The sequence below is a fragment of the Topomyia yanbarensis genome, chromosome 3, assembly GCF_030247195.1.
Source record: "Topomyia yanbarensis strain Yona2022 chromosome 3, ASM3024719v1, whole genome shotgun sequence".
NCBI classification, from domain to species: domain Eukaryota; kingdom Metazoa; phylum Arthropoda; class Insecta; order Diptera; family Culicidae; genus Topomyia; species Topomyia yanbarensis.
This window is the reverse complement of record NC_080672.1, coordinates 280,737,935-280,758,381: the sequence shown is the minus strand read 5'-3', so window position 1 is coordinate 280,758,381 and position 20,447 is coordinate 280,737,935. Positions and strand designations below refer to the sequence as shown.

Genomic DNA, 20,447 nt, shown 5'->3' with positions numbered 1-20,447 from the left:
ACTGTCCATCCTGGTTTACGAAGGGCAAATAATAACTGTTTTTATACCGATTCTATTCGTTCTTCATATCTGCTTGAAAAAGGGCACAAAATACTATTGCAATATTCCAATATCGACCTAACATACGAAATATATAATGTTTTTATTGTACAAAGATCTTCAAAATGATAACTAAAGCGTTTTATAAAACTGAGCATGTTGTTAGCTTTGTGTATAATAGTGTTATCAAGATCAATAAAAAAATGTACTGCAATGTTTCGTTTTCTCTCACGACTGGGATTAAAATATGTTCGTTTTCAGAGTCCGGAATAAAATCTGCGTTGCGTTGGTTAAAGTCTCCGTAAATGTGAACTTTAACCTCGGCTGGAAGTTCAGATGAAATTTGTTCAGCAGTTTGGAAAAAAAAGCTTCGTACGATGTTATAGTAGCATGCTCTGGTGGGAAATATACAGAGGCAAAAACATGCATTTCGCCGGCAAAGTTTGGTTTAACCCATACATGTTCAAATTACTTAACCTTCACTGTGAATAGAATTTTTGAATTAAATTGAGCCGAAATACGCACAAGAACTCCTCCGCCAGATTTCTTTTGAGATTCGTGAAGATTTCGGTCGTCCCTGAATACGTTAAAACCACTGCCGAAAATTTCTTCACTTTTTACGCTACCATCCCAGCTAGTTTCAGTTCCTAATAAAACTAAAAATGATGAACCTAATATACGCTTATCAATTTTTACCATTTTGCCTGAACTTTTCATCCTATTAAAATTTTGACAATACATAAATAATTCTGTCGCAGTCTGTTTTTTATGCGAACAAGTATTTGAAAGTCTACCATCATTATCTAAATACTGGAAAACACTGTGCTCAACAGTACATTCGCCTTTTTCATCATTTAGGGAAAGTGTCGAAACTACCGAAAACACGAATGTTGAAAGCGGCATACCTCACACGGTAATGATGATGGCGAACATTACGTATTCACTGCATTCAATTGTTGAGACGATCTTGATGTATCACGTGCTGGGTAGGGATTCAGAATCTCGCCTCGTGTAAATTGAATCGATGGACTGCCGCAAGAAGCACTCTATCCGGTGGTAAAAGATTCATGTTGCAGCTATGATTGGGATGATGGGATGCAATTCATTACACTCTCATCGCTTCAAATAAGCTAAATATGCAATATGCTAGTTTTTGATTTCATATTTCGATTTATTTACTATTTACATTGTGTTGACGTAGCATACAATTGAAAAAAAAATACTCTTGTAGTCTAAATGGATTAACGGAATTGTTAGCATCAATAAGCAATATTACATGAATCAGTTTGAATCAAAGTAGTGCATAATTTACCAACAGTTAACACTAGTTTAATCTCCATTTATAGTCATTCATTGTCTTGTAAAGATAATTGTAGCTGTTCATACACCCAAAACTAGCCCGTAATAGATTTACAGTAATAATAAAAAATGCTCTAATAGCAAGACGGTTAATATTAAAATGATCCCAACAAAGAATTGCCTAAACGGCACTATCAACAATTCAAATCTTTTCTGCATCACACTCATATTTCATTCATTCTTATACAATAAATATTAACGCGTGTATTGCGCATCAACCAAAGCAAACACAATGAGCATGAGCATAATGACCGCATAATTCGTAATTGCTACTCCGTGATTGACCAGTACAAGCAAAATTGCACAGAGAATCAACAGATGGGGCCTGGGAGTAGCTATCCACCATCAATGTACAAGTCTCGAGAGTTCTATTCTTTAAAATGTCAATAACGGCGTCGGCCACGTCCTTACAGTCATCGGGGAAGGAAAGGAATATTAGTGTGGTAAACGTTGTTATGAAAACCGTGTATACCTCTGCATCTCCACGTTTGCCACGGGAAGGAGTTTTTGTTAGTGGGATGAGGTAAATCGTTACACAAATCTGGATTCACCTTGATAAGTGATACGATTATGCAACTCTCAGAGATGTTAACATGTGTTTGTTGTTCTGGGCAGCCGGCTAGCTCCTCGTGTATTCACTAGCAGCTTATCCATGGCAGGCAATACAAACTGATGGAAGATGCAACACATTCATAGGATTTTTCCGTAACAGAAGGTGAAAACAGCGAAAACGTTAACACTACACGGGGAACTTTATTCAGTCATTAACAGCAATCCCCTCCATCCATTCCCCGTGACTCAACGCACTACACAAACTCGGTCCATCCACCTCCTAAACGCTCACCAGAAATATATGCAGGAAAACTCACAAAAAATCAAAACAGAATAAAAGAGACAGGACAGGTAACAGAAATCAAGCAAACCCTGCAAATCCCCGTCTCTCAGCATACACTACACGTTTTAAAGACAAATGAGAGAATCAGTGCAAAGAAAGACGGTGATGATCTAACTTCTCTTTGTCAGGATGGCACTATTCCAATTAGTAAGACAATAAACCTATCAGAAGAAACAACCCGCCATCCACACGATGGCTGTCGGACCTACGAAGTCCAACAACTGGCAAACAGACCGCAATCGACCCCAAACAGTGTATGTGTGTGAGATGAACTGTGTAATTTTACTATATATTCCATGGGCGGTTCACACATTAAAAACATTCTAGCTTGTCGCGATAGTATACAGAATATGAAGGGAATTGCAGGTTGAAATATGAAAAAGGATAACTTATCTTGATTCCAACGGGAAGAAGCGTCCGTTTAGAATTTCCTAAGCATCCATACCCTGCTGCCTCACAAGCCATATTCACTATGTAATGCTCCGTATCTATATACTTTCTCACTACCACACAACCAGCTATATCATTTCACTAAGACTGCGGAATATATCACTACCGAACGATTTTAACTGCATGTTTGCTTTCTCTAGCTGGATCTATTTTTCGAAACATCACTATTCACTTCATTCCTCCTTGGGATTAATAGCAATACGGCACAATAGAACTATTTTACTACCTATAAATCACTACTAACTGTAAAAGACATTCATCCGGATGGCATAGCACCAAATTTCTTCCACAGAAGGAAGCAATCGCGAGAGAGCTGTGCAAACCGATCCTCTCGCGATGACTGTCCAAAGACTCGCATCAACCAAAGCAAACACAATGTGGATAAAGATGGGCTTCGATTTTCTCTACACGACACATTTGAAGATCGACTCGCCAAATTTTATTTTCGGATTACTGAACTAGTCAGTATTCCTTAATTTTTATCGGCAGAAATTTTTCGAAATCGCTATTGTGCTATTCTGTAACAAACGCCATTTTGGGGTAACCCAAGTTAGATATACCACACTACTTGTCTAAAAAATCTCTATACAATTTGCGTTTACAGATTTTTTCAAATTCTGCTCGGTTACTGAGATATAGCAAGAAACGTGATAAGAAATTGTGAGTTTTCTGCCTCAAATCACTGTATCTTGGGATTTACTTAAGCTTGTGCGACCACCCCTGGCTGCTACTCCGTTATCGATCGGGACTAGCTGAAGTTGCACAGGGAATCCGTAGATAATTATGCTTGGGAGTAGCGAAACATCTTTCAATGTGCAACTCCTGGTAATCCTAAAGTGTTTTTGATCAATACCGGTGCCGACCAGGCCCGAACGTAGATCGCGGAAGGAAAGGGAAGGAATGGTTAGTCCGATACTTGCTTTGGCTAGAGGCTGTACTGCGCACTCTAGAAGAATCACGGGAGGAGGATATTTTTGTTAGTAAGAGTATAGAAGTTTGATCTACTTCTTCTTTACCGACGTCAGTGAGGTACTCTAGTTATATTAAAGTTTCAAATGTTCGATGTGTTAATGTCCGACGAACACAATGGCATAACAATTTTGAAAAGAAAAGCCGACTTAATTCACCTATTAGTGAGATGATTATTCATTAGTTCGCAGAGCTCATGCGAATCGAAGACTACATATCAAGAAGATTGATATCTCTTTCCTTCCCCCATACAAATGAGAAGCGATAGAAATTACAGTACCTCTATTGTGCGAAGGTAGGAAGCTCAACTTAAAAGTATATATGTATTAGTGCACCACTATGAAAAGTACTACCTTTACCCGCAACAGGTGTTGCTGTCGCTGTCTTCAGTTTCTGTCCAGTCTTCTTGATATGTAGTTTTCGGGCGAAGGCACCCAACTAGAAGCAATCAATAAAAAGAAAGACAGAATCAATAAAATGAATAAAGCTAAGAATCTGAATGCAATGTATGAACTGGAAGAAATTATTAAAATTTATTGAACTAATAAAATTTATAAAATGAATAGAATGAACAACATGAATGAAATTAACAAATTGAGCAAAAAATAAAAAAATGAATGAGATAAGCAAATTGAACCATATGAATAAAATAAGTAAGATAAAAAAAAGAAATAAAATAAATAAAACATAAAATGGATAAAATTAGTAAAATGCATAAAATAAACAAAATATATAAATATGATACAATGCATAAAAAAGAAGAAAATCAACAGAATAAATTAAATTCCATTATTTACATTGAAAAATTAAGCGACATAACAATAGTTATAAAATAAAAACGAAATTAAATGTATGAACTAGAAAAAATTAATTAATTGCATAAAATGAAAACAGTAAATAAAATAAGTTAAATGAATGATATGAATCAAATGCATGAAATGAATGAAGTGATCAGACTGAATCCACAGAATGAATCGAATAAAATAGATAAAATAAACTCAAATAAACAAAGGCTTAATCAAATAAATGATTAAAATGCAATAATCATTTATTTAAAATTGACCACATCTCAAAAATTAATAAAATAAGTAAAACGAATATAACCCATTAAATGAAGAAGCTGAAAAAATGAGCATAAAAAATCAAACTAAAAAAAGATTTAAATGATGTGAATGAATAAATCGAATCGTTCGAATTTGAGAACCTATTTCTATAATTTCTAATTTTTTTGGTAAATTCTTTATATATAAAGAATGGGTAATTAATATAGGGTTACTGTGCCCTAATTCATCTTAGCACCTCTATTCATCCCACCCATTTGAACATATTAGTTAAAGCAGTGTCTGCTATCTCTATTCAACGCATTAGCTCAAATGGTAGGATGAATCAGGGTGCGTTGTACTCGACTTTTCGCTTCGCTCTACCGCGAGTATTTTACATTTTCCATTTTTTATTGATCTGTCTCTTAATAGCGAAGCAAAGATGTTGATATTTAAGCGCATTCCAATCAGTGTACGCCGAGTTATCAGCGAAATAGTGTAATATCGTGACTAATGATATGAATAAGGACACGTCTACCCTACAATGCACTTTATGGTGTTTCTATTCTTTTCTGTTTTCACCTTTTCGTTTTCCTTCTTTTCTTGATGAAGTCGTTTAAGATTATCTGGTGGTTCTACTTTATTGATGGACCTTAATTAGTTAACAGGAAATTGGAGAGTTCAATATGTTTTGGAATTCAAAGATATCGTTTTGGCACAGATTCCTCAAAAAGAGATTTTTGTTCAGAATAGAATTTTTAGGTTCAGTATTTTAACGCGTAATTGGAAATAGTAAACTGAGATAAAGTGACATGTCCTTTCAACCTCCTTAAAAGAGAGCGACAGATCGAGAGAGATAATGCTATTCGTCAATGGGACAGGTAAATGTTTCAAAGTGTTCATTTACATTGAATTAATCAGAAAAGAGTGTTAAGTGTATAGGCTACATTGGCGATAAAGTTTTTGTCGATATCATAAAGGCAGTGGATTCAGTCGATTACAATGCAGTCTCTTTCCGGTCATACATATCATTTTCAAATTGTTTCATTCAGAGTTCTCGTTGCGGAGATATGGATTACTGAGTCCCATACAAATGAATATATGAAAAAGATTGCTATTTGTGACTGCTATTGAAACTTTAGTTTTAGCGTTCGCGGCATGGAGCAAATACGGGCAACTAAAACCTTCGCTATAAATTAGAAAAATCATTAATGGAATGTAGTCTAGGTTGGGACAGGTTTGTTTAGAAGCTGATATCTTGTTTCCATGACAATATTTTTTAGCTGGTAGTACAATATTTTGTAGATATATTATATGGCTTAATGTCTGCGAATGGAAGATGTTCCATGCACAATTGGTCGGTGTTAAGTCATACCGGACTAAGGCGCAAACACTTTAAAATGAGATAATGATAGCATTGGATAAAAAATCTCTTCAGCTTCATTGGACTCTTACCAAATTTGAAATATGTTATAATAAGCAAGAATTATCCCAGAAATTAATTTCGAAATATAACGTATAGGATGCTGCGATTCAATCTTTAAATTCGTTTTTCTCGAAATCAGTACAATGCTACTTAGTCCGGTTTGACTTAACACCGATCAATTATACTAATTTTGTCATCAATACACACTTCTAACACGTGAGAATGTGACTTTTGTTCACAATTTTAGCAAAAACTCAATAGTCAACCGATCTTCGTAATATTCGATAAATTAATACAGAATAGATAGAAGATCAATTGTCTTCTATAAATTGTTCGTACCATTTATAACTTTCATGATATTTAATCTCAAATTTAAAAACGTGTTTAATCCACCTAACAGTGTGATGAGACATTTCTTATAACTCTTATCACTCTCTTCGGATATTATATCGTTTGAGAGCATTTAGAACTTGATGCTTCGCGATGTTTTTGATAACACATACTACATGGGATAGTGGCAGGACTCAGAGAATCGCTCAAATCAGCATAGGACAACATCAGTGCTAGAAATCTCAAACAAAATCAATGGGAAAGCGAAAAAATGGCCCATAAAATAGACATACCAACGAATTATTGTTAATGCTCTGTTAATAAAATATCTATATTGTGGTGGGAAAACTGAATTTTCCTAAAGGGGTTATATATTGTACTGAAACAAAAAAAACGATTTTTTTTAATCGATTTGAAGTTTATATTTTACTCAAATTTCCATCGCGACTGAGAACTAAGAAATCAACGCTTTTTCTTGAAAAGGGCGATACTAGCAGTGATACCATTCAAAGAAAATCAACAGTGAATATTTCCAGACTTGGTTTTATTTCCTATTTAAGAACTATTGTGTTTTTGACATCCTAGCTTGCATGATTCAGTGATCGAAACCCAAAACTTCATAAAGTATTTGAAATTATTAAATTAAAATTTGTTTTTGCTATTGAAATTGACAAAATGATAGTATCGCCCCTTTGGCGATTGTTTACTTTTTCGGTCCCATCTATCAGCATTGAAGTATCGCCCTTACGTTTTTTTTACAATAACTACCGTTTTACACCACCGATTTCGTCCGGGTTTTTTCAATAGAGATCATTGTTACTATTTACAGCTGGTATCAGTCTGATAATCCTAAAAAATACGAAAATAACAGTTTCGCCTCTAAACTGCTAGCAAAAAAAGTATCGCCCTGTTTGTTTACATGGAGCGTGGAGGGCGAAACTTTAAATAAACAAACAAAAATACAGTTTCGCCCGTTGTATTTTTTGCTGTAGTTTAAGAAAGCAATATCGTAGAATCAAAATTTTTAGGTTAATTTGTTGCGTTTCAAAGCCCTCATTCGCATGTAAGAAAAAAGCCCTATGTTTACATTTGTAAGTATCGCCCTTTTCACAAAAAAAGCGTTGAAATGAAATCGCAGCTCCTGATATCACGCTATCTCTGAAGTACATGCGTGCATAGTTTCAAATTTTACTTCTACATCGACTTTTTCTAAAGGTGACTTCCCAGTAGTATTCTTGATTTGAATTATTATCGCTAATCCTAATGCCAAAGAATAAATAAATACCTCACGAAAACGAACCGTTTGGGAAAATCATCATCATTACTGCAACTTTCACTTTCACGAAACTTTTCGATAACCTTCCGTCACTTGCGTTAATGCACTGGGTGCACAGTGCTCTAAAACTCTAGCGAAATCGTCTTAGGGCACCAGCGGGTCTGTAAAGAATACTAAACATGAATTTCTATTCCATAATTTTCAGTTCAGCAATTCGAGAGTTCGTGCTCACCGCAAACCATGAAAAATAGACTATAAAAAAATTTCAAATAGTTTATAATTTTCACAAACCTATTAGGAAAAATTGTGTAATAAGCTTTCGTAATATTGTGTAGGAAAAAAGCTGAAAATTTGAAAAGAAATCTGAGGATTATGATTGATTACAGAACTCTGGAATTTTCTATTGGAATGTTTTCAGGCATGAATTTGATATTGATGCTATTTAATAATAGTCTTGATTTCACAGTTGTCTAATTTAGACAACTGTGAAATCAAGACCAATAGATCAGTTACATATCAGGACTCCATTCCGACAATTTATCAAAAGTCCTCATGATGTTTACAACAACAGGTTATCAATCTACGGATCAGATAATGTTATTGTAATATTGAATTAAATCAGTTTGCATCAATAAATTTTCAACTCCAATCCAATATTTTTTTTTGTGTGGTGGGGGGGGGGGCTCTATGGTGTTAAAACCTTCTCTTGGCTACGCCGTTGCTTGGAGTTATTTATTTCGCTTTTCATTTTCCGAAAGGTTTCAGATCAATCCGATGGTCATAAGTTAGAAAAATTGCAGTCAGAAGGTTCGCACAAATGAACATTTTTGCACTGATAAGTTATCAAGTTCCTTCCAGACAACTTGGAAGTGTTCGGTGATTATTTCTAGCGGTTGTAGATAGAAAAATGAAATACAAAATTCGATTTATCGAAATAATGTTTGGCTTATTTCAATGAATTATTACTATATTGAACAATAAATAGGCGACGAAGAGTAATCCACAAACAACAAGCCATAACTTTTAAAGTATTCAAAATAGAAATTTGAAGTCTTCAGTAAAGTTATTCACAAAAGTAAGAGCTACAAATTTGCTGAAGGCATCATTTCGTTATAATCACTCCCAAGAAAATTTGTGAAAATATCTCACTCATAGGGGGATTAATCAGCAAAAGCACAATACCAAAAGAAAAAGCATATTACCTCTATTAAATTCTCCGAAGATACTATTGACCTAAAATAAGCCGTTTTGGCGTTAATAATAGATTACATGTTTTTGGTCATATTTCTGGCAATGGGAAATGATAGAAATCTTTCGTCCGCATTTAATATTAAATATCTCTTTTGATAATAGTCCGATTTCAACAATCTATAGCTTGTTCGAAAGGTATTCGTTTAAGCTGTCTAAAAACATATAAATTGTTAATCTATATTGTCAATTCCGGCAGATAATTTAAAAAAACTGCCAAAAACGCCATTTTTACGCATTCAAACATTCATATCTTAAAAACTAAACATCAGATTCAAAAACAAATTAATAGCGTTCATGCTGTTTTTTAGTTCTTTCATTTAAAATTGGTTTGGATAAGATCGGTTCAGCCATTGCTGAGAAACACGAATGAGAATTTGTCCGTTACATACACACACACACACAGACACACACACACAGACATTGTCACAAATCGTCGAGCTGAGTCGATTGGTATATAAGACTCGGCCCTCCGGGCCTCGGAAAAAATCTTGAAAGTTTGAGCGAATTCTATACATTTCTTTTATAAGAAATGTAAAAATCGTTTTTTCTCGAAATGTGCAAAAGTGGCGCTTGTCATGAGATAGTACAACACTGACGATATACGCTTATAGACATATGCTTATACATATTATCGGCAGAATTTTAATAATATGATACACCAATGAATAGTCCAATGTCAACACCGTGGTTATGTCTTAAACATTACAAACTCTCAATTTTGTGCCTAAAAATCGAAAATATACAAGAATAAAATAAGTTTCAAAGTGTGTTAAATGTTATCATGACATTTGACGGGCGTTTTCGTCATAAATCTTGAAAAAAATAATTTAATAACTCACAAAGCTGCAGATGGCGGCAACGGGAATTTTGTTGGTGATAGTCAAAAGCTCGAGTCATTTGCAATCACTCATTCAATGACCATCAGTACAAAGTACAAAATTGCTGAGGCAATTCATTGTCTACTGTCACCACAATGTTCAACTAATGCGCTCCAGATGGCTATTTGACGTAGTGCCTACTTTGTGATGACACTGTGTACCGGAAAGATACAAGTTCCACCAGCATGTTGCATGGATTCACAAAACAAATGTTAGAAGTGCAGTATTTAGTTGGATATCTACTGCTACAATGGGAATATTAATACTTTATTTGAAAAAAAAAAATCTCTTAAGCTCTAAAAATCTTCAACATAATCCTTTTTCACGACGAGATCGACATGTTCACTCAAATTCGTCAAACTTTCGTTGCAGAAGTTAGTGAACTTTCGATTTCAACAACGCCATTTCAAAGTATGAGCAAATGTAATGGTTCCTGGAATAAACTGACCATATTTTATATTTAATACAATGTGACGGACGTCTCCCAAAACTTTTCAATAAACGCTAAATTACATGAAAATATTCTTGAGCTGTTTCCTTATATGCTGATTTAGTTTTTAGATCAGAATCGGTCGAAGCTATATAGAAATGACATGTATTTCTATACGGATATGCTAAACATTAGATCGAACCTAGAGCGACATTATTCTATTCCATTTAATTTTTCATTTAAAGCTATGAGGGGGTTTGTAGTGAAGCAACGTCGTTATCAGGGGAGTGTTTAAAAGTTTGTGACGAAATACTATGATGGGGGAGGCGGATTTAAAATTCATTCAAAAAATGATACGTCCTCTATGGATGTAACCTTATAGTAAAATCTCATGTAGTTTCTGTAAGATTCATCACGTTCAAACGAGGATGACAGCAGTGACCAACACAAAAATTTGAAATAAATGAATAAACGTCAAACACAGTGTAGTCAGCGAATAAAAAAATACAAATTACATCCTAATGAAACAAGATGTACGCTGCAAAATTAATCAAAGTAAGGCGATGCTTTAACAGTTCTTGATGAAAATGTATAAAACTTTTATGATTTGTGATAATAATACAAAATTTAGTACATGTGAGCGACGTAATATCTTGCTAGAAGATTACTTTGTTTCTTTTCATTTCATCCATAAGCTGTATAATAAACTCATTTTTAACTATAAATATTAAATCATAAATGTATATTGTACTTACATAAAATGGCGATCAAGTAATTCTATCAGTTGCAATACAATAATGTGGCCAGTGACTGTAACTTGTTTCGTACTACCACAAACAACTGACTTCACAATTTCCTGACCGTTAACGATTAAACTTTGTTACTGGTGGGGTAGAATTATTCCAATGGCACAATATTGCGGAATCAAGCCGAGAGACACGTTTCCTTCAGTCCACTGGTGTTTCTCTGTTATACCCAGCACGGCCAACTTTGTTGAAATTGCCTCCAGTTGTTGAGGCAGCTTGCTCTCGAAGGGGCTAATTTTGGATTCGCTTTGCTCACAATGTTCTGCTTATTTCATTTTGCTTCAATACATTTTAATTAAGTTCACACAAACGAATAGATTTCGTTCGGATAGACTTCACCCGCATTGTATCCTGGTCGCTGGAATAATGTGTATATTTTGTATTTCTACCCACAGGGAGGATATTAAAGCGCTCCGAGATAGTAGTTCCCCGAACAAGGAACGCCTGACAGTACAGTGGCTGTCGCAGTCAATAGCAGAAATTCGTTCTGAACTGGCTGAACTGCAGGAATCGTCCAGCAACGTCTCCAAGGATGCACAGTTAAAAAATCAACTGATGGAGGATATTAGCACGCTGCGGGCGGAGTTCTCCACGCTGAAACTGGAGTTGGAGTCGCTGAAATCGCGACAGGAAAAAACGGAAGTGTTGGTGCATGAGCTGCGCGAGGAAGCCGTACAGAGTGCCGAGGACATTCGTCGTAGTTTGACCCGGCAACGGGAGAAGGTAGGTTTGCATGATAAATTACAATTTGTCTTTGGGTGCTTTTCAGCACCGGAACGTGAGCGAGTATGTTAGTTTGACTTTAAACTGCTTTATATGGAGCTTGATCGAATATTGTCGTGTTTTGTACGTCGGAAAAGAATTTTTTACAAATTATTTAACAAAGTATTAACGAATTGAAATTTAATTTTAGAACTTTTGAAATAGACTTAATGTAACATTTAGTACCTACTCATATTTGTCTACAGCATACTGAAGCGATCATGTTTCGGCATTCAATTCCTTTTGAATATCTCGTAAGAAAACGCTAGGTAATCATTCGCAATATATGTAGATTAAATATTTTGTTACTACTTACTATGTTGGAACATTATTATCAATTCTCTCAATCATGATAATGATAACAATGAATTCGCAGTCCAAATTTGTTTTCATTCATCAAAAGTACCTTCTTCATGCTGTATGAGGTGCTTTAAATGCAAATAATTACCAAATGAGTACTATTAAATCAAGTATGCCGAAAATAATTACTTTTTATTATATAGCTGCACCCACTTTGACTGTTCCGGATCGCGCACTAATGCTCCACGCTTGCCACCACGCAAACTTTCGTCAGCTTGGTGTAGCAGTGGGCCAGTTTAATTTATTTGTACAAAAAGCCCGGGGTCGTCTAAAAATTTAACGATTTCACATCAGGTCTAGCTAAAGTTTAATTAGTCTTTCGTTGGCAGAAAGTTAAGCCCCATGCCCTGACCTGTATGTCTGTGCATGTCAGCCGTTATGAATTTTGTTTAAAACGGAGCACGCAGAATAAAGTTCGTTTCATCCTAACAGAAAAATAATGTGAAAAAACGGAAGTTCTGCATGACGTGACACCGGCAGTTTTTTCATTTTTTATTCCTTTTCTGCTGCTGCCTTCGTTCTGCACTACCTTCCCCATCTTGGGATGGAGAGAATGTATGCATTGTAATTAACATGAATTTTTTTTTCATGCTGTTGGGAAGGAGAAGCAGCTAGCAACGGTCATTTTTATGTTATGATATTTTATTTTCGGAAATGATAAACAGGTGCACACTTTCACAGGTTTTATTGGATCGTGTGTAATTTGTAATGAGTGAGAGTATGAGTCATCGCAATACATTATTAATGGCAACAATTGACAATGTATTATTTCAAGATTTATTTTTTTTGCATTTGCAAGGAACAAATGAAATTTTAATTGGGATATTATTGCTTCAATAAATAATTGCCTTCCGGTATGTAAACGGTCGGCAGTAAATTAGCTCGCAATTCAAAAATATTTGAGTATGATAATTTATGCACTGGTAAAGCATACGAGTGTTTTATTAAATGCAGTCCAATAAGTGATGTGTAAACTGTCAATGCCAACAGCGTAACGCTATTTATTTGGATAGAACATGTGTAGCGGGCATTCATTTTCCTTTCTCTTGAAGGTTGAAACGAGCTTTTGCAGAATTAATTAAAATCGACATTTTCTGCGTGATCGTACTCACCACCCTGTAATTCCGGAACCGGAAGTCGGATCCATTAGAAATTCAATAGCAACCTATGGGAACGTTACACCTTTCATTTGAGACTAAGTTTGTCAAAATCTGTTCAGCCATCTCTTAGAAAAATGAGTGACATTTTTGGTCACATACACACACAGATGCACATACACACACATACATAAACACATATCCATACACACGCACAGACAGAGGTCGATTAGGGTAACGGCGGGAGTACCTCAGGGCTCCATACTCGGCCCAACGCTCTGGAATATTATGTACAACGGAGTGTTAGCACTGGAACTGCCTAGGGGAGTGGAGATCGTCGGCTTTGCAGATGATGTTGTCCTGACGAAAACGGGCGAGACCCTTGAGGAGGTGGAGATGCTAACGGCAGAGACAATAGGCATCGTGGAAACCTGAATGGTTAACGTCAGGTTGCAGCTGGCTCACCACAAGACTGAGGTAGTGCTGGTTAGCAATCGTAAGCAAATCCAGCGTCTCGAGATCAGCGTCGGAGGACAATTCCATCGATGCGCGCGCTGAAGCACCTGGGTGTGATGGTTGACGATCAGTTGAATTACAACTGCCATGTCGACTATGTATGTGAAAAGGCTGCGAGGACAACTAGCGCATTAACAAGGATCATGCCGAATCACGGAGGGGCAAGAGGCAGCACGAGACGTCTCCTGACGAATGTCTCATCCTCAATCCTGAGATATGGCGTACCGGCCTGGGTTGCTGCGCTGAACTCAAAGCGGAACCGAACGAAGTTGACAAGCACTTTTCGCCTAACGGCTGTTCGTGTCGCAAGTGCGTACAGAACGATATCGTCGGAGGCGGTATGCGTAATTGCCGGGATTATTCCCATCTGCATCAATCTGGCTGAGGACGTAGAATGCTACCAGCGGAGAAATGAACGTAATGCAAGGAGACTGGTTCGAGCGAACTAGTTGGCAAAGTGGCAGCAAGAGTGGAATTACTCGGAGAAAGGAAAATGGACCCACCGACTCGTCCCAAATATGTCTACTTGGGTACATAGGAAGCATGGAGAGGTGAACTTCCATCTGACGCTGTTTTTGTCCGGGCATGGATGCTTCCAGAAATACCTACATCGGTTTGGACACGCTTCGTCACCCCTTTGCCCGGAGTGTGTGAACGTGCAAGAGACACCGGAACACGTGGTCTTCGAATGCCCTAGATTCGAAGAAGTCCGAAGGGGTATGCCTGATATAACAGTGGATAATATCTTCGAAGAGATGTGCCGCGACGAGCATATCTGGGACGCTGTCAACAGAGTTGTTACGAGTATACTCTCCGAGCTGCAAAGGAAGTGGCGAAGGGACCAACAAAGTAACGACATGGGTTAGAACACCGCAGTAGAACCACAAATAGGGTGTCGGGATAAATTCCGCCGCCGGGAAACTCACCGACGGTGTAGACTAGGTCCACCGCCGGGGACCAGTTGAGTAGTACGCGATGTAGCACTGGGCTCGGGTCGTCGGGGCGCCAGCGAACCGGACGCCAGGCTCCACCGGAATCGCCGGACCGACCTCGACACTCTACCGGGTAGCTCGTGAGTAGGCTAGATCCACCGTCGGGGATTAGACCGAGTAGACCGCGTCGAATAGCCAGAAGTGGGTCGTTGGGGCGCCAGTGAACCGGAAGCTACGCTCTACCCGGAATCGCTGGATTGACCTCAGCATCTGCTGGCTGGCCGTTGAGTAGGCTAGGTCCACCGCCGGGGACTAGACCGAGTAGACGAGGCGGGGAGCTTAATGGCTCACAGAAACGTACATCGGTATCGGGAGCGGTCGGCCGCCGGGGAATTCATGATTGGGCTGATTCGGCGCCGTGGACTACCCGACAGAATCGTGACGAAAAGGAGAGCTAATTGGCTCACGAAACAAACACCGGTAACGAAAAAAATCCGTTGTCGGGGAACTCTCAATCGGAGTAGGATAAGCGGTAAAGCTGGAAGATTTTAGTAGAGCTAAATGGCTCAAGAAAGCGGGTATCGGTGTCGGGGGAAATTTCTCCGTCGGGGAACCATAGGTCGGAGTAGGATGAGTTTACCGTTGAGCACTATCCAAGCGGATCGTGATAAGGCCGGGAGCTGAATGACTCGCGGAAACATGAGCTGAATGGCTCAGGGAATCAGCACCTAAACGGCTCACCACAGGGACGAGAAGTAAACGGCGAAGTAATGGATGGAGACAAGAAGCACGAGAGGAACCGAGAGTTAAATCAAAGCTCATAGGTCGTGCCACTCCATGAAACATGCGAGGCTCCGAGATAGAGCAGCAGAAAGAGGTGCGACGAAAGCACAATGAACCCTTCCCCACGAAGTAATACGATGACGTAGTTTCGTGGGGAAGAAGGGCGTAAAAAGTAAGGAATGTTTTTAGTGGTTAGGCACGAACGTGAGTCGTGAGTCCCACACAGTGCCAATACACTACAGGCCAGGCTTTTGAAGCTTTTTTAACCTCACTATAAAAAAAAACACGCACAAACATTGCCGAACTCGACGAACTGAATCGAATGGTATATGTCACTCGGTCCTCCGGGATTCCGTTAAAAAGACGGTTTTCAGAGTAATTGCAATACCTTTCTATTGAGAAAGGCAAAATCGTTTTTCTCGAAATGTGCAAACTGGCGTTTGCCATAAGATAGCACAACAGCGTCGATTTGTCATATGATGATCGTAATCTACCTTGTACCTATCTAGTCTATTACATCTCCCATCTTTTGCCTTGTCCTATACTGCCACTCTGCACACGTCTTCAGCTGGCCAGTCAAAGCCCATATCCACCAGATAACACGTTCCAGGGCGACATGACTGGGAACTCTAGTTGATACGAGGGAACTCTCTACCATCTGAGCGGAACACTAAAAATTTAGCGTGATCATTCAAGACACACGCGAAATGTGAATGGTACCACGGCCGCAAAATCAAATATGTACACGCGAAGTCACATACACGCTAGCACACGCAAAAAACACTTTAACATACAAACGCTTGAGCTCTTTGCGACCACCCAAGCACACCTAATTACACCTCGGTGGTAAAGTGAACGTCTTGACACTCATAAATTCTAAAACGCGGTCTCAAGCGGAAACCTACAAAAATACAATTCGTTGAATGGCCACACGGTTACAAAATCACGTCAGCATACAATCGTTTGAGCCCCTCGCCATCATCCAAGCAACCTAGGCCTGGGATCTCGCAAGCATGATAACATCGTGGAGATAAGGTGATCATCTTAGCACCTCTACATTTACAAACGTGTTCTCAAACGTGAACCTACTATCGTCCGTGTTCGCGAGATCACGAATCGATCACGTCCAGAAGCTGTTATCCTCGGTCCTAGCAACTTAGGTCTCCCCACTCCCTCCTAGCATATGAACCGCACGCTAAAAATTTTAAATGAGATTCACGGTCCGCGCGATCATCCAAGAACACACGTGAATACGCGAATTGTCATGGTTACAAAATTGAACTTATACACGCGAAGTCAAAAAAACGCAACAAACACGTTAACATACTCAAGCCTTTCGAGCTCATCCACGCAACCTACACCCGATCTCGCCAACATGATAACTCCCAGTGATAAGGTGAACGTCCCATAATCTTACAAACGTGATCTCAAGTGTCAGCCTACCAACTCTCACGTTCGCGCAACTAGAACGGTTATATCCACTAGGACTAGACAATATGTTCCATGACGACATGACCGGGAACTCTAGTCTTATGGAAGAATTCACTTTCTTCTAGTATCTAAATCGTATACCGAAAATTAAGTATCAGCGCGCGATCACCCAAGAACGCACGTGAATATGCGAAAAGACAGACACGCATACACGATCGAACACGTTAACGTACAAACGCTTCGCGAAGATACGCGTTCTCGCGAAATTCCCACACCTGCACATATCTGAACCGGACCATGAATGTCTTATTCAGAATCACGGCCCGCTGCAATTGGTCTTAAGCAGTGCTTTAGTGGGCGACATTACCCGTTTTGTTTGCAATTGTGGTGAGTGATTCTGACTGGGAGCTCTTCCGAGAATCTAGCTCTACAGCACCAATAAGACAACTCTCGAAAAAATGGTGGTCGTCATAATTTATAATGCTTCTATGTTTGCGAGTCTGTGCAACTCGCCTGTGCTAGACCAGGGACGAAGCTTCAAACTCATTTTCAGAATTTTGTTCTGAAACCTTTGAAGCGTTTTCTTCTTTGTAGCACAACAACTTGCCCAAATTGGCACTGCGTATACCATTGCCGGTCTAAATATTTGTTTGTAAATTAATAGCTTGTTATTTAGGCAGAGCCTAGAATTCCTATTTATAAGAGGTTATACACATTGTATATCGTCGCTGTTGTGCTATCTTATGACAAGCGCCATTTTGCACATTTCGAGAAAAACGATTTTTAAAGTTTGAAATTGAATATCTTGCAATTGGTAAATAGTAGAAACAATTCAAAGAATACAATTGATGCTTCTGTCTATTCTGTATTAATCTCTCAAATATTATGAAGATCGGTTGACTATATTACGAGTTTTTGCTAAACATGTAAACAAAAGTCGCACTCATACGTGTCATAGGTGTGTATTGATGACAAAATTTGTATGGCGTGTCATAATTGTGCTTGGAAAATTTTCCATGGAAAAAATCATCAATTATTAACTTTTATTTATATCTTTGGCTTTATTTGGTCTATAAACAATCGGTGAGATGCATTTTAAAGGAAATGAGTCAGGGAAACTAGAAAAAATAATGATTTTTGGATACAGTGTTGCCAAATATGCTATATTTCCAGTTTAAAACTAAAATTACTTTTTTCTCACATTTCGTGTATTTTTATTTTGAAAATGATTTTGCCATTGTGTTTCTCAGACATTTTTACATAGAAAAACATCTAATCCATCAAGATAACTTGTGCCAATGCCAAGACACAGCCATTTTAAGCAAATATCACAGGATTTCTCAGCGCGTTTCTCGCTATATCTCAGTAACCAAGTAGTATGTCAAAATTCCGAAAACGCCATTTTGTAGAGATTTTTTAGACCAACAATATGACATATTTAACTCAGTTTACCCCAAAATGGCGTTTGTCATAAGATAGCACAACAGCGACGATATATGAGTTGCACTTTGCTTGGATTCCTTCAGTGTGATCCTTAAAAGCAAACTTTTTATAATCAAACCCAATATTTAACTTTATCGGACCACGTTTAATTCAAACTATTAAATTTAATTATATGATTATTATCTGGTTTAAGAGAAGAAGATCTCGGCGAATGCGGAAACACAATCAATTGTGTTTATACTGCATTAGTGGAATGTTTCAATGTTTTTAAAGTATATTCACTGTATTGGTGATAGTCATATTGACCATGCTCAATCATGAGCATTGTGATATTGTTGCCTGATTATTATCGTGAAGAGCGTCAACGCCGAGAATCGCTTCATCCTTTCTTGTATTTTTTGTTTTTGGCGCGTCGTTCTTATGAGTTGGTGGATTGGTTCCTTTATCTTTTGTGTCCAGTCTTGTTCTGGTAACTAGCATGGAGACAGGCGCGCGTTTCGTCGGTTGCGTGTTCGACATGCAGGGACGTTCGTTTCAAGTGCGGAGTGGTATAAAATAAGCAATTCAGCTGGCATAACAGCGCGCACAAATATTGGTATCATGGGGGACGACACCTTATTCAACCGTTCATGGAGAGAGGAGCCAATACATGGTTGTCATACCGTTTCTTATAGTAATACCAGAGTGTACACACCACTAATAAATACATAGGTATTAGCAAGTCTGTTTCGACGAAGGTCTTGAGACAGTAAAGGTCTTGAGACAGTAAAGGCGTTTCACTGTATCACAGTGTTCTTGGAATGTCGTGTTTCGCCGGTGTACAAAAATACGAAATAAAATAATTTCACATTCCGTTTGATTCAATTGAACATAAGCAGCACTCCCGATAGTCGGCTATCCGGAGTTGAAGTTGCATCTTTTATAAATCTTATGATAAATCCATTATAAATTCTCGGCAGCCGGCTGCCCAGAGCAAAAAAACACATGATAATACTTCCGAGAGTTACATAGATCGCATCACTTATCAAGGTGAATCCAGATTTGTGTAACTTTTTACCCCATCCCACTAACAAAAACTCCTTCCCGTGGCAAACGTGGAGAAGCAGAGGTATACCGGTCTCCAAAACAACGTTTGTTACACTAACATTCCTTTCCTTTCCCGATGACTGTAAAGACGTGGCCGGCTCCGTTATTGGCCTTTCAAAGTATAGAACTCTCGAAACGTGCACATTGAGGATGGATAGCTACTCCCAGGCCCCATCCGTTGATTCTATGTGCAATTTCGCTTGTTCTGGTCAATCACGGAGTAGCAACTACGAATTGTACGGTCATCATGCTCATGCTCAATAGTGGTATGTTTCAATGTTTTTAGTTATTCATTGAACATATTAAAGCTCCGTTGCGGTCGATTTCAAAAAACTTTCTTTAATACCTTTAAAGGTTCTTACCTAAGACAGAGATGCTAATATCATACCAGAAGTATCTAAGTTTTTGAAAATACCCATAGGGAGACGCCGTGTAGCTCATAAATCTTCTTACAAATTAGTTACCTAAACAACACTATATTACTGAAAAATTAGTCATTTCTACTAGTTTTGTCATCCATTTCTGCTATTCGATGTGATTAGCTACTTCTATTAATGTGTATATTAATCTTTTAACGACCAACGCCTACAAATGGATTTAATCAAATTGCACCACGAACAAAAACACTGTAGAAAATTATCTAGTGGACTTTTTCTAACTTGTAGACAATAAAATATAATCCATTATTAAACTTTTGGCATTTTTATTTCATTCAACATCGATAACATAAACGCACGCTTAACATCACTTACTAGGGTCTGTACAACATCTGACTGCAGCTGCTTCTGCACGGCCTCACTTTTTCTTCATATCTTCCTCTTTCTCCTTGGGATGCATCCGTAGTGCCTACTTCATAATTGCCCAGTATTTTTCGATGGGCCCTAGTTC

General features: G+C 38.1%; 1 protein-coding gene across 1 annotated transcript in view; it reads left to right on the top strand.

Annotated features, from left to right (window-relative positions):
• The window catches only part of LOC131688559 (protein scabrous-like), a 113,272-nt gene that overhangs the window by 37,463 nt on the left and 55,362 nt on the right, over positions 1-20,447 (top strand). The window contains exon 2 of the mRNA XM_058972887.1: positions 11,545-11,872. Coding sequence (XP_058828870.1) covers positions 11,545-11,872 — 328 coding nt within the window. The remainder of the gene's footprint in view (positions 1-11,544; positions 11,873-20,447) is intronic.